Genomic DNA, 16,323 nt, shown 5'->3' with positions numbered 1-16,323 from the left:
ACTTCAGAGCGTTACGCATACTCCACAAGATTCTGTCATGCCACTTTCCCATCAAACCCCACCACTGTCCAGAGACGGTTGCTTTTTTTTTTGAGACAGGGTTTTGCTCTGTCATCCAGGCGGGAGTGCAGTAGAGCGATCTCAGCTCACTGCAGCCTTGACCTCTCAGGCTCAAGCAATTCTCCCACCTCAGCCTCCCAAGTAGTTGGGACTACATGTGCACACCACCATGCCCCGCTAATTTTTGTTTTGTTTTGTTTTGTAGAGACAGGATTTTACCATGTTGCCCAGGCTGAGGAGTAAGGTTTTTTTGATTCCAGAGTCTTTGTCTTAATCATTACTGTATCAGTAGTTCTCAAAATGTAGTTTCTAGAACAGCAGCATCAGCATCACCTATAAATTTGTTAGAAATTCTCAGAATCTACCCCAAACCTACTGAAATAGAAACTGGAAAGTAGGACCTAGCAAGTTGTGTTTTAACAAGCCCTCAAGGTGATTCTGATGCATGCTCAAGTTTGAGAATTACTGCTTTATATTATTTATGGTGCTGAAGTGTTAGCGTGAATTTATGTGGGTAATTACAAAGTATAAAATCAAGTCATAATTAGAGATTGTGCTAATAAGGATGACAGGAACAGTCTTTCTATTGGTTATACTATAGTAGGTCTGATTACATTGTTTAAACAGTTATTTAAGTCACTCATCAACTGAATTCATTAATATTACCCTTGTTTTCTACAAAATGAATTATCTGTTACGAACATTTTTCATGACTCTGATTTCATATGAGGAATATATTTTACATGAATTGTTTCTATATTTATAGATTAATATTTCAGCCATTTGAGTTGAAAATAAATTTTTAGTCATTCTCCTTACTGGTTGAATCAGAAGATTAACTGTATCTGATTTGAACGGCTAATTATGGGTATATTGAAGAATATTTTGGCCAAGTTTAAGAGGATTACTATTATCAGGATGGCTAGCAAACTTTTCTGTTTCAATTTAAGTATATAAAGAAACTTACTTACTCTTAGAGGCTCTCCACACCCCTTAAAACAATGAAATAATTATGTAATTTAAATACATTTTAGTTTTAAACATACAGGCATACCTCAGAGATGTTGTAAGTTCTGTTCCAGACTGCTGCAATAAAGCGAATATCACAATAAACGAGTCATGTCAATTTTTTGATTTCCTAGTGCATATGAAAGTTATGTGTACACTATACTGTAGTCTATTTTATTTTATTTTATTTTATTTTTTGAGACAAGGTCTTGCTGTGTTGCCCAGGCTGGAGTGCAGTGGTGCAATCACAGCTCACTGCAGCCTTGCCCTCCTAGGATTGCTCAAGCAATCCTAGGGGACTGGGACTGTAGCCGTGTGCCACCATGCCTGGCTAATTTTTAAATTTTTTTGTAGAGATCGGGTCTCGTTTTGTTGCCCAGGCTGGTCTTGAACTCCTGGGCTCAAGTGATCCTCTTGCCTTGGCCTCCCAAAGTGCTGGGGTTACAGAGGGGAGCCATCATGCCCAGCCTTATACTATCTGTATTCTATTAAGTACATAATAGCATTATGTCTTTTAAAAGTACATATCTTAATTAAAAAATACTTGATTGCTAAAGTATGCAGATGAGCATTTGAGCCTTCAGTGAGTTGTAATCTTGCTGGTGGAGAGTCTTGCCTCAATGTTGATGGCTGCTGACTGATCAGGGTGGTGGTTGCTGAAGGTTGGGATGGCTTTGTCACTTTCTTAAAATAAGACAACAGTTAAGTTGGCCACATCAGTTGACACTTCCTTTCATGAAACATATCTCTGTAGCATGTGATGTGTTTGATAGATAATATTTTACCCACAGTGGAACTTCTTTCAACATTGAAGTCATTTCTCTCAAACCCTGTTGCTGCTGTAACAACTAAGTTTATATAATATTCTAAACTCTTTGTCATTTCAACAGTGTTCTCAGCATCTTTACCAGAAATAGATTTTATGTCAAGAAACAACTTTCCTATCCATAAGAAGCAGCTCCTTATCTGTTTAAGTTTGATTGTGAGAGAGTGCAGCCACATCTTCAGGCTTCACTTTTTTTTTTTTTTTTGAGACAGGGTCTCACTGTCGCCCAGGTTGGAGTGCAGTGGTATAATCATGGCTCACTGCAACATCTGTCTCCCGGGCTCAAGTGATCCTCCCACCTCAGCCTCTCAAGTAGCTGGGACTACAGGTGTGTGCCACCACACCCGGCTAATTTTTGTATTTTGTTTTTTTGTAGAGGTGGGGTTTTGCTATGTTGCCTAGGCTGGTGTCGAACTCCTAGGCTCAAGTGATCCAGCCTCCTTGGCTTCCCAAAGTGCTGGGATTAGAGGCATGAGCCACTGCACCTAGTCCAGGCTCCACTTCTAATTCTAGTTCTGTTGCTTTTTCTTCCACATTTGCGGTTGCTTTCTCCAGTGAAGTCTTGAACCTCTCAAAGTCATCCATGAGGGTAGGAATCAACTTCCTCCACATTTGCTCGTGTTGACATTTTGACCTCCTCTCATAAATCACAAATGTTCTCAATGGCATTTAGCATGGTGAATTGTTTCCAGATGGTTTTCAGTTTACTTTGCCCAGATCCATTGGAGGAATCTCTATTTAATGCAGAAATAGCCTTACAAAACGTATTTCTTAAATAATAAGATTTGAAAATCAGAATTACTTCTTGATTCATGGCTGCAGAATGGATGCTATCTTAACAGGCATAAAAACAACAATCTCCATCAGAGCCTTTGGTGACTAGGTACACTGTCAATGAGCAGTAAGTACTTTTTTTTTTTTTTTTTTTTTTTTTTTTTTTTGAGATGGAGTCTTGCTCTGTTGCCCAGGCTGGAATGCAGTGGTGTGATCTCAGCTCACTGCAACCTCTGCCTCCCAGGTTCAAGTGATTGTCCTGCCTCAGCCTCCCAAGTAGCTGGGACTACAGGTGCATGCCACCATGCCTGGCTAATTTCTTTGGATTTTTAGTAGAGTCGGGGTTTCGCTATGTTGGCCATGCTGGTCTCGAACTCCTGACCTCAGGTGCTCCGCCTGCCTCAGCCTCCCAAAGTGCTGGGATTACAGGCGTGAGCCACCGCACCCAGCCGTACATAATATTTTTAAAGGAATCTTTTTTCTAAACAGTAGGTTCAACAGTGAGCTTATTCAGTAAACCATGCTGTAAACAGATGTACTGTCATCCAAATATGTTGTTCTATTTCTAGAGCATTGGCAGAGTAGATTTTGCATAATTCTTAAGGATGGTAGGATTTTTGGAATGGTAAATACGCATTGGCTTCCACTTAAAGTTACCAGCTGCGTTAGCCACTAACAAGAGAGTCAGCTTATCCTTTGAAGCTTTGAAGCCAGGCATTGACTTCTCCTCTCTAGGTATGGAAGTCTAGATGGCATCTTCTTCCAATACAGTATAAGGCTGTTTTGTCACCCTTGAAAAGTCTGTTAGTTTAGTCACCTTCATCAGTGATCTTAGCTAGGTCTTCTGGATAACTTGCTACAGTTTGTACATTCACACTTGCTGTTTCACATTGTGCTTTTATGTTATGGGACAGCTTCTTTCCTTAAACCTCATGAACTAACCGCTGTTAACCTTCATACGTTTCTTCTGTAGCTTTCTCACCTCTCTGGAGGTTCATAGACTTAAAAAGAGTTAGGGCTTTGCTCTGGATTAGGCTTTGGTTTAGGGCAATGTCGTGGCTGGTCGATCCAGACCATATCAGCAAAACTTTCTCCATATCAGCAGTGAGGCTGTTTGGCTTTGTTACCATTTGTATGTTCACCGGAGTAGCACTTTTAATTTCCTTGAATAACTTTTTCTTTGCATTTACAATTCGGCTAGCTAATACAAGAGGCCCAGCTTTCAGCTTGTCTGGGCTTTTGACATGTTTTCTCACTAAGCTTAATATCCACCTTTTGATTTAAAGTGAGAGATGTGTGATGTCCTTTCACTTGAACACTCGGAGGCCATTTAGGGTTATTAGTTGGCCTTATTTCAATATTCTTGTGTTTTAGGGAATAGGGAGGTCTGACGTGAGGGAGAGAGATGGGGGAATGGCTCATTGATGGAACAATGAGAACAAACATTTATCCATTAAGTTTGCTGTCTCATATGGTGCAGTTTGTAGTGCCCCAAAACAATTACAGTAGTAATATCAAAGATCACATTTCGCATAACAGATGTAATAGTAATGAAAAAGTTTGAAATATTGGGAGAATTACCAAAATATGACAGAGACACAAAGTGAGCACTTTGGAAAATGGCACCCCCAGATACGCTTGATGCAGGGTTGCCACAAACCTTCAGTTTGTAATAAATACAGTATCTGGGAAGCACAATGAAGTGAAATGCAATAAAATGAGGTATGCCTGTATTTGCCTTCGTTACTTTTAAGAAGTTGTATAATCCACCTTTTATCTAAACTTCAATTTAAAAATCAAAAGTGCGAGAAATTTAAAATACTAGATTATGACAATAGCAACATATTTAATTTCCTGTTTATTCATAGGTTAAACTAAGAAAGAGGCCCTTTTCTGCCTCTTTTTCTTACCCCTCAGTTCTCAAATAGCTTCTCATTAGGGTGAATTAGTCTAAAGTCTAACAGTTGTGGTTCCTAAGTGTATCTTGAATTGGTCCAATGCTCTCCATAGTTTTTACTATTGCATTATCAACCTTCATCTGGTCTTCTGATAATCCATTCTTGTTCCCCTCCATTTCATTTTTATTGTAGCTAGAATGATTTTCACAATGGGAAATTTAATCATGTTACTAACCCTCTTTAAAATCCTTTAATGAATTATTTTCTTTACCTCACAAAGCCCTCCGTTGTAGAGCCCAGTATGGGGATAGGGCAGGTCGCCTCACCCATAGAATGAGGGCCATGCAGTTATGTGGCAGTGAGACTACAAAGGAGGGTAAAGAATTGGGGCCATCGTTACAATCTACCACACACTCCAGCCTCTTATCCCCACCTCTACACCTACACATGCAGCTTGTGTTTTGGCAGCATTGAACTTCTGATGACCTGCTCTAGCCATCACAAATATGCACATGTGAGAGATTTTTGTCTAATACTTCTTCTCTGGCTGGGTGCGGTGGCTTACACCTGTAATCCCACCACTTTGCAAGGCCCAGGCGGTAGGATCACTTGAGCTCAGGAGTTCAAGACCAGCCTGAGCAATATAGGGAGACCCTGTTTCTACCAAAAATAAAATAATTAGCCGCGTGTAATGGCATGCGCCTGTAGTCTTAGCTACTTGGGAGGCTGAGGCGGGAGAATTGCCTGAGCCCAAGAAGTTGAGGCTTCAGTGAGCCGTAATCTCGCTACTGTACTCCAGTCTGGGTGACAGAGTAAGACCTTGTCTCAAAAAAAAAAAAAAAAAATTAGAATTAATACTTCTACTTCTACCCACTCTTGTCCTCCCAAGGGCACATTCACAGTAGATCCCAGAGCTAATGCTAAGAATGTTCTTAATTAGTAACATCAGTTCTCCCTCTGTAGAAAACTATGGATAAGTGTCATCTGTTCATTTTGTTATAAAATGTATAACTAAATATCTTTTTTTTTTTTTTTTTTTTTTGAGAAGGAGTTTCACTCTTGTTGCCCAGGGTGGAGTGCAATGGTGCAATCTCGGCTCACTGCAACCTCCACCTCCAGGGTTCAAGTGATTCTCCTGCCTCAGCCTCCGAGTAGCTGGGATTGCAGGTGCGCGCCACCACACCCAGCTAATTTTTGTATTATTAGTAGAGACAGAGTTTTACCATGTTGACCAGGCTGATCTTGAACTCCTGACCTCAGGTGACCCGCTCGCCTTGGCCTCCCAAAGTGCTGGGATTATAGGCATGAGGGACTGTGCCTGGCCCTAAATATCTTTTTATTTGCTATTTTTCATATCTAAATTTATGTGCATGAAATGACCATTTAATTTATAATACCTAGGTCACAATGTGGAAATTACTTAATGAGGACTTGAAGTATTTAAACAAATTTTAAGGAACCAACAGTTGGAATACTACAAGAAGTTATCAAAAGTCTCAAAAATGTTCACTTCTTTAACCAATTAATTTTACTTGTAGAAATTCATTTGTACTTCCAGAATTTTTTTTTATTAATGAGAAGTTTATTGCATACTTAAACAGTGTTACAGCCACTATCTGAGGTACCAGAGTTACAGCAGTGAATTAATTACGTTGAAATCTCTGGTTCATAGAGCTTAAATTGTAGTGAAGGGAAGATTGACTAAGAAAGAAAACAAACAAAACTACCCCCAAAGTTAAAAATCGAATAAACATGGTAAGATCTGTGGAGAAAAATAAGCAGGAAAGGAGAAGTAGGGTCGCCTGTGGGAGTGGGATGAGTGATACAGTAGGGAGGCAGGAGGGCCCCCTACTAAGAAAGGGACGTTTGAAGTAAAGAACAAGCTGTACTAAAATGACCAAACGTACACACGTGTTGGGAAAATCCTTAACACATTGTTATTTATAGTAGTGGAAAATAAGAAACAGCCTGTTTCCAACAAGAGAGAAATGGGTAAATTATGGTATTTCTATTTGAGAATACTATTGTATCTTTAAAAATTTCTATAGAAAAATATTTAGACTTGAGAAAATACTCACTACACAGGGAAAATACTCAATATACACACATGCACACATACAAAGTTTAAACAGCAGGATACAAAACACATGGTACTGTATGAAGCCAAACACAAAAAGAAAAAAGCATATGTAACTATAATACAAAGTTTACAAACTTTATATTGGAAATATGTGCATCTAGTTATAGAAATGATTATTGCTAAGTGATGTGTGTTTTGCCATTGTGGTTTTTCTGTAGGTTCTTAATAATCTACAATGAATGTGCACTGCTTTTATGGAAAGAAATTGAAGAGCTCCCCAGATAATGAATTTACTATCAGCAATGTCCCTCTTGAGTTATGTTTACTCCTGCGGGTCCTGACTATTTTATTGACCTAAGTTATAAGTTATATTGACGTAAGTTATAAGGTGTGATTTTAGGTGGTATCTGTGGTCTCATTTTCACACTTTGTTTTACAGGTTTGGTGTTTATGTTCCTCTTTGCTGTTTTCATCAAGATAGTAGAGCTCATCTTCTTCTCACAGACTACAACTATGTGGTTCAGCATGAGGCAGTGGAGGAAAGTGCCTCGACTGTGGGAGGCTTGGCCAAATCCAAAGACTTTCTCTCCTTGTTGCTGGAGTCGCTAAAAGAACAGTTTAATAATGCCACACCCATCCCCACCCACAGTTGTCCCCTATCTCCAGACCTCATTCGCAATGAAGTAGAATGTCTGAAAGCAGATTTCAACCACAGAATCAAGGAGGTTCTCTTCAACTCCCTCTTCAGTGCCTACTATGTTGCATTTCTCCCCCTGTGTTTTGTGAAGGTAAGTGGTTATCTTACTTTTATGTGCTTCCTGGATTTGTGTGTGAATTACATAAACTGGGTATTTCTTGTTTAATCCCCCTTTTCTCTGTCTCCCCTTTGGCAGCCTGGATGGTGGAGTTCGGCTGCATCTGGAGTGCACTAATACCGCTCCTGGTTGGCGGATAGGTATTTCCATATATGTGATGCACCCGTGGTGGTTCCCTCTTTTTTTCTTTTTTTAAGTATTTTTAGTTTCTGGGGAGAATCAAAATGTACTTATAATAGAATCAGTATGTAGTAGCTTAAGAGGACCAAGGTTTCAGTAAAACTCAGCCTACTGTGGTTGATCTTAACATGGTTATCAGGAGTTTCCTTGAATTTAATCTAACCCTTATCTAAACTTCAGTTTACTTTAATAGAAAAGAAAAATGGTCTGGATGTCACTTGGGCCCAAAATCTTTTGGTACATTTTAGTGCCCTTTCTTCACCCATTCAGAAGTACTTCTGCAGCTGGAATGGTCCTTCAGAGAACACTCAGTTCTTCTAGAAAGGAGACACTTAAAATATAATTGCCTCTCCCTCCCATCCCTAACTCATACAGCCAGAAAGTCAGGTTGAAGGTTTGTGGAGGACTCTGCTCTTGAACTTTTCTGCACGGACAGCAGGACCACCAGTGCATGTGTGACTCAGTGTGGCATTTGTCTGCAGGGCATATGTACACCAACCCATCCCTGCCTCTTTTTACCAGTGCATGGATCATTTCTCTCTCTTCTGATCTCTTCCAGAGTACCCAGTACTATGACATGCGCTGGTCATGTGAGCACCTCATTATGGTGTGGATCAATGCTTTTGTCATGCTCACCACGCAACTGTTGCCATCCAAATACTGTGATTTGCTACATAAATCAGCTGCTCACCTGGGCAAGTGGCAGAAGTTGGAACATGGGTCCTACAGCAATGCTCCACAGCACATGTGAGTAAGCTAGAGGGTAAAACCATGTAACACTTTCTACATGCTGCTGATCATGTTTATTTGCTTTGTATGTCATTCTTGTTCTTGGCTTTGAACATTTAATTTTTAGTTTTTGTCTTACATGGATGCTTGTCGTCATGCTAAACTGAATACAAGGGACATTAACTCATTTCCACCACCACCCCAGCTCCTTAAATGCGTTCTACCTTTCAGCTGCCCAGTCACTCTAGTGTGTGTAATTTGTCTCCCAAGCAATGCACTTGGCGTTCTCTTTCAATCTTACCCCTTTGCCCGAATTCAAAGAGTCATATATTTTATTTCTTTTTAGAAGACTTTAAGATTTGTCTTCTCATCTTCATTGCCACAGCTGAGTAGTTGCTAGCTATTCATCTCACACTTAGCTGGAATATGATTCTCTCATTTTTTCTTTCTAATACATGCAGTTTTGTTCTAGTAATTTTCCTTACCTGTACTTTTTTACTATTATTTTCTTTCTAAACTCTCTACTGAATATTTCCCTGCTTCTCCTGTGTTTAAGTGAGAACTGTGCCTGACTGAGTTCTTTGGAAGAATTTTTCTCATTGTGTCCCCCTTATCAGTCATTACTCCACATGGCTCCTATGATCCAAAATGGCTAACATTAGGACCGTTTTATTCTGTCACTTCTGAGTCCTTCATCATACTTTTCTTTCAGACCCAAACCATCTTCATCTTCCCCCTTTTGTAATTTGAACATTTCACAAATTTCATCTAGAAATTTTTCCCTAGTTAAGTGGGACAGATTGAGGTGACCTTCCCTTTCCCTCTCCCCCTGAGAGTTCTCCCTTCAATTATCTGCCTTGATGTCTGATACAGATTAGCACAGGCCTTCAAGCCCAGGAACTGAAAGAGATTGGGCCAGGCTGAAAAGAAACCCGACTGTGGGCAAAGGACAGATTTCAATAAAAATTGAAAATACAATCCACAGTACTAGTACTGTACATCTTCAGGCTACTGATGGCACATGGCCATGAGGTGTATCATCACTTTAATGCTGGTAAGTGTGAGCAAGGCCGGTGGAACATTTTCTGAACTGGGAAAGCTTTAGGGTGCTAGAATTTTTTTTTTTTTTTTTTAATAACATATCTAAACTGCCTCCCAGTTCTTATCCTAGGAAACTAACCTTTCCAAAATCAGGAAGAGATGAATTAACTTAGATTTTTTTTTTTTTTTAAAAAAAGCTTAACCTGAAGATCCCTGTCCCCACCCAAACTCCATTATGCTGGAAAGAATGAAGCTGCTGCTTCTGTAACTTCTTTTCCCCCAGAGAAACCTCTATAAAAATAATCCATGAAAGCAGTGAAAAGTCTGTGTGTGTGTGAGATGTATCGCTGTGTTCTACTGTATACCTTCTTACAGTTGTGAGGTATTTGAATTGTGTGATAAGCAAACTGATTTCCTATAGTTTTTTGGGATGTAATTCTGCAGTAAATGTCATGCTAGATTGACAATGTGCTAATTTCTCCACTACTGTTATTACCATCAGCTTTCTCTTCTTGTTTGTTCCCTCTAGCATTTCCACCAGTAGACTCTGCTCACTTGGGATGGAGATGACAGTCAGCCTGCTTACACACTGTTTTCTGGCTTACACATTTATGTCTGCTCATTCTTCTAAGCCTCTTAAGTCCTTTGACACTGAGTTAACTATATTTCTTTGCAACCTCTGTTTACTATATAGCAATGAAGTTAAAGTAACAAATCCTTTCTAAAACTACTCCAGTTTGACCATGGAATTACTGTATTTTCAGAATTCAGGCAGATGAAGCCTTGATTATTTAATTCCTTCCATAAAAATACAGCTGGCCTTGCCAGATGCTATCTTATCTGTAATTGCCAATATGCTAACATTGCATTTCTTTCTCCCTTAGTTGGTCAGAAAATACAATATGGCCTCAAGGGGTGCTGGTGCGGCACAGCAGATGTTTATATAGAGCCATGGGGCCTTACAACGTGGCAGTGCCTTCAGATGTATCTCATGCCCGCTTTTATGCAAGTACCGCTTATTTATTTTCAAACATAAGCTTAGGGGTAAGTGTTAGGAGGCCACTCTATGTGGAAGCATGTAGCATAGCGTGTAGCACATACTAGGAAATTATTACATGGTAATTATTGCTACTAGCGTTAACAGTGGTCCCTGTACTTTGGAAATGTCTTTTGAAGGGCAGTTTGAAGATCATATACTGTTATTCCAGTTTCAGTAGCTTAGCTGGTTTCTCTAGTTACATTGGTATTTGTTGAATCTAGTATTACTTGAAACAAGCAGGCAGTTATCTAAGACTCCTTTTTCATCTTACCATTTTTGTTTTGTAAGAGTTTAGTTTAGTGGTATTGTTAAGATATATTGTATCTGTGTATCCATAGTGACATTTAATATATTAATAGTGCGGTGGTTTTATTTTTAGGTATTTGTCATATATATTGTTTCTTTACAAAGGCTTTAGCTTCCCCTTTGGAAGTCAGACAAATGCCATGAAAAGGAAAAAAGCTTAAAAGTTAAAAAAGGAAAAAGCAATAGAAACCCACTACATTCCATTGAACTCATGCCTTCGGTTATGATCTATTTGGTCTTTCAGCCTTCCAGAAATTGTCTGTACAAGGCAAAAGTATATACTTATAAAAGAAAGGCCAGCTGACTAATGCAAGTGGGGAAAAGTAGGTGCCTGCAGGGGACTGTTTATAGTAAAAATGCCTATAGTGCAGTGCATTGCTTTTGAAAGGGGATCATATTCTAAACAAGAATTGGAGATCTTTTTTAAGATACTTGCATCTCTTTCTCCCTCTGTCCTTCTCAGTTCCTGTGAGGGTATATGGACTTTCTGGTTCTGCAGGTGTTTGTTATTGAGGGACACTTCAATTAAGTTTTGGGAACTTGCCCCTGGGCATGATGCTTATAAATACCATGGTAGGGGAATGCAGGGTGGGGCAGGTTGGGAGGAACATGGGGAAGGTGGAAGGCCCTTGAGTGAGAAAACGACAAGCATCTCCTTCTTGACGCCAGTGGAAATGCCTTAAGGTGGAGGAAAGGACTTAAGTCACAAGTACATGAGCACTTGATTTCTATATAGAATATTTAATTCAGCCAGCTGAATTCTCTAGGCCATTAATGACTTCTGTTGGTCCTTGCTGTCTCCTTGAGACCTGTGATAGCCAAATAGTTCATTAGAATTTTCTGCTTGAAAATTAAGTAGTTTCCTTGCTAGCTTTGGACAGCTGAAAAATCAGGTGGAATCTATGGAAAAAAGATTAGGCAAGTTGATTTATTACTGATTTTGCAGGACTGGATAGACAGTTAAATCAGTGCTTCTCCAAGTGATCCATGGGCCACCTGCTGATAAATCACCTGGCCCACTATTTTTAAAAAGTGATTCAGGGCCCCTATATCAGACTTCTGAACCAGAATCTCTGGATGATCCCAGGAATTGGCAGCATTTGTGGATTTGGAAATGATTCTTAGGCACACTGAAGTTTCAAAACAGTCATTTAAAGTGTGCCTATTACCTATAGCTGTCAAACTCCAGGTTAAACATTTTCTTCCTCTTGAACCTGGAAACTTTTTAAAGCTGTCATGATAATTTGGCTTCATTCTGAGGTGTAAGCTCTTAAGATCTAAATTCCATCTAAATTAGTTATTTTAGATCTGATCACTGCTGTTACTGCACTCTTGTCTTCATCTAGATTTAGGATTAGACTGGTTAAGCTGAATTGTTAATGTTCTTTTACAACTTGTGGCCTATATGTTTGTATTCATAATAACTTTGTATTAGAAAACCAGAATTTAGCCTTTTAAAGTGGAGAATTTAGTGGGAGTAAATATAGTAGTAATCCCTATTTTTAGTCTAATTCTGACTCATTTTTCCTTCCTTCCTCCTTATCCTGTCTTTGTGCACCCTGCTTCTCAATATCCAGAAAAAAATCAGTAATTAAGCACGCAGGTATATGGTGTAGAGGATTTCAGTCAGTGACCATGGTGGGTAAACAGTTTAAGGAAAAACTAAGAAACTATTGTATTGATATTCGACTTGTAACCTCTCTTTTCCCCAAACTTGTCTAGTGTTGGTATTTATGTCTTAGTTTACAAGCCAAGAATGTTTTTTACATTTTTAAATGGTTACATAAGTACCTATGTAATATCCTTAATTTTTGCCTCTTGACTTACAAAGCCTAAAATATTTCCTGTTTGGTCCTTTATCCACCTCTGTCTTAGATGAATATACTTTTGTGTTTATCCTAAATAAAATATATACCTAAAATATAATCTAAGAAAAATGTTTATAAGTAGTTTTCTTTTGGGCATAATCTCTTTTCGTGTCTCAGGGGCATTGAAATAAAAAATATTTCATTATTTCTTGAGCAAAAAGGAAAAGGTTTCAATCTTTATAGCAAGAAATAGCCTGATTGATATTAAATAAACAGATCTATTTATTATTATATATGGGAACCTGTAAATGTTAAATTATTTTAGAAAAATCAATGCAAGAATAACTGTAGCCATTACTTTTCTATGAAATAATGTTTTACTTTTTTAACTTCCTTACAGTTCTTATTTCATCGACCATTAAGGCTGTTAAATCTGCTCATCCTTATTGAGGGCAGTGTCGTCTTCTATCAGCTCTATTCCTTGCTGCGGTCGGAGAAGTGGAACCACACACTTTCCATGGCTCTCATCCTCTTCTGCAACTACTATGTTTTATTTAAACTTCTCCGGGACAGAATAGTATTAGGCAGGGCATACTCCTACCCACTCAACAGTTATGAACTCAAGGCAAACTAAGCTGCCTCTCAACAATGAGGGAGAACTCAGATAAAAATATTTTCATACGTTCTATTTTTTTCTTGTGATTTTTATAAATATTTAAGATATTTTATATTTTGTATACTATTATGTTTTGAAAGTCGGGAAGGGTAAGGGATATTAAATGTATCCGTAAACAAGGTGATGTGATCTTTCATGCGTTAGTATATTCGAATAATATACATATGAGAGGTATGCCTGTCCAGTAAAGAGATTGATTTGTTTGTATGGCTCTGGAATAACTCATTCGTTTATGAACACATCTCATGTATTACTTGACACAGTACCTTTGGTATGTCTGCTTTTCTTTCAATCCTCATTATCTTTAGCCCTCAGCTGGCCAGTAATTATTGCTAAAGAAAGGGAGATCAATGGAGTTGCCTACCAGCACCCATTCTCTTTTAGTTCAGCTGGCTAATAGTATTGGAATACATTGGGAAAAGAGTGGGTTAAAGTCCTAGGTGGGGTTCTCTTTGTTGCCTACCAGGAGGAAGCAGTAGGCTTCCTTTCTAAGATACGGACTCAGCTGGTCTATTTTACCCTGTGACATTTAAATATACTTTTGAATAAGCTACTATCCTGAGGCTGAGGGTTTTGCTGCCACTTTTCCTGTGTTTCCACTTCTGCTTCCAAAGATTTTCCTCTTAGTTGTTTGAAATAATACTTTGCCAGACAGGAAGTCTTTAGACTGCCCACATTCATGAAGAAGATGATGTGTGGCTGGATCAGTAGGAGAAGCTGAGTGCAAATGCCATGTGGGCTAGAGTATGGGAAGGTTGAAAATTCCAAGTAACTGGGAGAATGGGCAAGTCCTCAGCTGAACAATCTTGGATGTAGTCTAGCAGCAACCCACCTACAATGGCGTTATGTTTGGAGTTATGAGGGGAAGTGAAAGATAAGAATTACCTACAGCTTTGTATTCAGATAATTTATATCCAAAATTTGTGTTTTAAATTTCATACTCCAGGACTTTCATGTTTATGAGTATTAGCCTTTTAAGTTATGGGAGGTGATATACTTAGTCCATTGATGTTGTCACTTGTCATCTAAACTTATGAGACCTTGTCTTAGAGAATCTAAAATATATTGTCATATGTTTTCTGTGCTGAGTTTGGTTTGTTACACTGTGAAGCTTTTGGTGAAACAAAATAAGACTTATGAAGTAAAAAGACCAATCATGTCGTTGACAAGCTGGCTCTGAAAATAATTCTTGCAGAAGAGTTCCTGAAAGGCTTCACCAAGGGAAGCATTGTGAGGAGTGTTTATAAAACCAAGGTACCCAATATCAGTTTTATGTTTAAATCAATAATTGTTTCTTTAAATATTTTGATGTGTATACTTTTTTTTTAAGTTAACATTATTTGGCATTCAGTCTGAGTCTGTTCAACCATTCAACAAATATATATTAACCACTAGGCACTATATTAGGCCCTGGGGATATAGCAGTGAATGAGAAATGCAAAGGTCCTACTTGCACAGAGCTTACAATATGCGTGGGGGTGGGGGAGTTAGGTGGTGCAGAAAATACAGCAAATAAATTTATGTGTAATATAACATTCCCTGGTAGTAGTGATAAGTGCAGCAAAGGGAAATCAGGGCAAGGAAATAGTGGTAAGAATAGCACTGCTAGAAGGCATCTTTGAGGAGATGATTTTTAAGCAAAAAAAAAGCAAGACTGAATCATATAAATAGCTTTGGGGAGAATTCCATGTTACAGTAGCAGAAAGGGCAGTGCCCTGAGGTGGAGACAAGTTGGTATATTGGAAGAATAGCAAGAAAATATATTAGGTTAGTTGCTTTTTAAAGTAGTTCAGCCTAAATATAGTGGTTCTTGAGGTAGGGGTGGGAAGGGTAGGGAATCTGCCATCTCTCTATTCTTTCTGTAGGATCTTGAAAATATGCTTCTCTTGGCAGCAACATTTTCATGAGATTACTCAGCAGTTGAGAGCAAAATGGGTGGCATGGGCACAGAGATATCTCATCAAAATTGCCCCAACTTGGCTCCAGCTTGGGAAAGTAACCCAGAAAACCCTGATTAGAGATAACAGACCAGTCTTATGAACTAATATGATGCCCCTTCTGGCTTGATCTGTCTTGGTCCTATCCTAAGGGAATAGCACAGAACCAGATGCTGGCTTGGCTAAATAAGTAAGTGGATATAAGAAATAAATAAAAATTAATTTTGGCTAATGGAATTGCAAAGTTCCTCCTACCCTCACCTCCAGATACGGCAGCATACGGGGCATAAGACCGTTTAGTTCAACGTGTTCTACACATTCCAGCTGTTTTTTGTTTGTTTGTTTTGTTGTTTTGTTTTTGTAGGGGCCACGTTCATGGAAGAGAGAAAAATTACTAGTTACCCGGATATCCTATTATAGTTCATGTAACAGAAGGGACACTATATTTGCTCACTGATGGTAGAAAAATGTGTAATCATTAAAGAATGACCTTTTTTGTAATTCTTTGTTGGCAAGTTAAAATTGTTTGTGGAAAGCATGGTATAGCAAAAGTTCAGTTGGGTGAACTTGGATACTGGAAAAGGAAAGAAGATACTTGACTAGTCTGGGTGGTCTAAGGTAGGTAAATAAAGGAGTAGAGGAGGGTAGTTCACAGGAATGAGCATGACAGAAGTTTTCCTCAATATCCTGTTTACTCTGATTCCATGTTTATATTCCTAATCCTCCTTTCCTTCCTGTCCCTATCAGTCACCACCACTGCCACCTGTTCTGCCATTTCTCTCTCTTTTTTTTTAATTAATTTTTTTTATTTCTATTAAGCTAGCCAGGCATCTCATTTCTATGTACTGGGCAATTATATGCCAAACACTGCTGGGTGCCGGAGATAGTGATGTTCGAGTTCATTAACTAATAGAAGACAGACAAGTAAACCAGTTGTCACACTAGGGTGTTCATTAATAGAAATACGTATGAGATACATAATAGATATCAGATCTATTAACAATCTTGAGTGTGAAGCCCAATAAAGTGCTCTTTTCATAAGTACTTCAAATAAGCAGACAGATGTCTTGGAACTTTTGTAGACAGAAGACAGCTAATGAAAGATTATAAGCTAAGAATAACTTATGATTCACTGGTTTCTAGTTC

The 16,323-nt window shown here is 38.6% G+C and overlaps 1 protein-coding gene and 1 long non-coding RNA gene across 12 annotated transcripts in view; both read left to right on the top strand.

The window, feature by feature from the left end:
* Positions 1–14,406, top strand: part of TMEM39A (transmembrane protein 39A) — a 35,503-nt gene extending 21,097 nt beyond the window's left edge. For 4 of the 11 annotated variants that reach the window (XM_063805186.1, XM_009445969.5, XM_063805187.1 and 1 more), the window contains 4 exons: positions 7,086–7,434; positions 8,201–8,388; positions 10,296–10,416; positions 12,965–14,406. In XM_063805186.1, the coding sequence (XP_063661256.1) occupies positions 7,086–7,434; positions 8,201–8,388; positions 10,296–10,416; positions 12,965–13,198 (892 nt within the window). In that variant the 3' untranslated portion in view covers positions 13,199–14,406. Of the gene's footprint in view, positions 1–7,085; positions 7,435–8,200; positions 8,389–9,243; positions 9,425–10,295; positions 10,456–12,964 lie in introns of all 11 variants that reach the window. The other 7 variants (XM_063805185.1, XM_009445970.5, XR_010155053.1 and 4 more) reach the window with 6 other exon arrangements.
* An 822-nt stretch (positions 14,407–15,228) lies between these two features.
* LOC134809469 (uncharacterized) lies at positions 15,229–15,678 on the top strand. The gene is made up of 2 exons (XR_010155299.1): positions 15,229–15,367; positions 15,542–15,678. It is a non-coding gene; the product is annotated as an uncharacterized LOC134809469 (long non-coding RNA).
* Positions 15,679–16,323: the final 645 nt, after the last annotated feature.

This window comes from Pan troglodytes, chromosome 2, assembly GCF_028858775.2.
Source record: "Pan troglodytes isolate AG18354 chromosome 2, NHGRI_mPanTro3-v2.0_pri, whole genome shotgun sequence".
Lineage (NCBI taxonomy): Eukaryota > Metazoa > Chordata > Mammalia > Primates > Hominidae > Pan > Pan troglodytes.
This window is presented reverse-complemented; position numbering and strand designations above follow the sequence as displayed.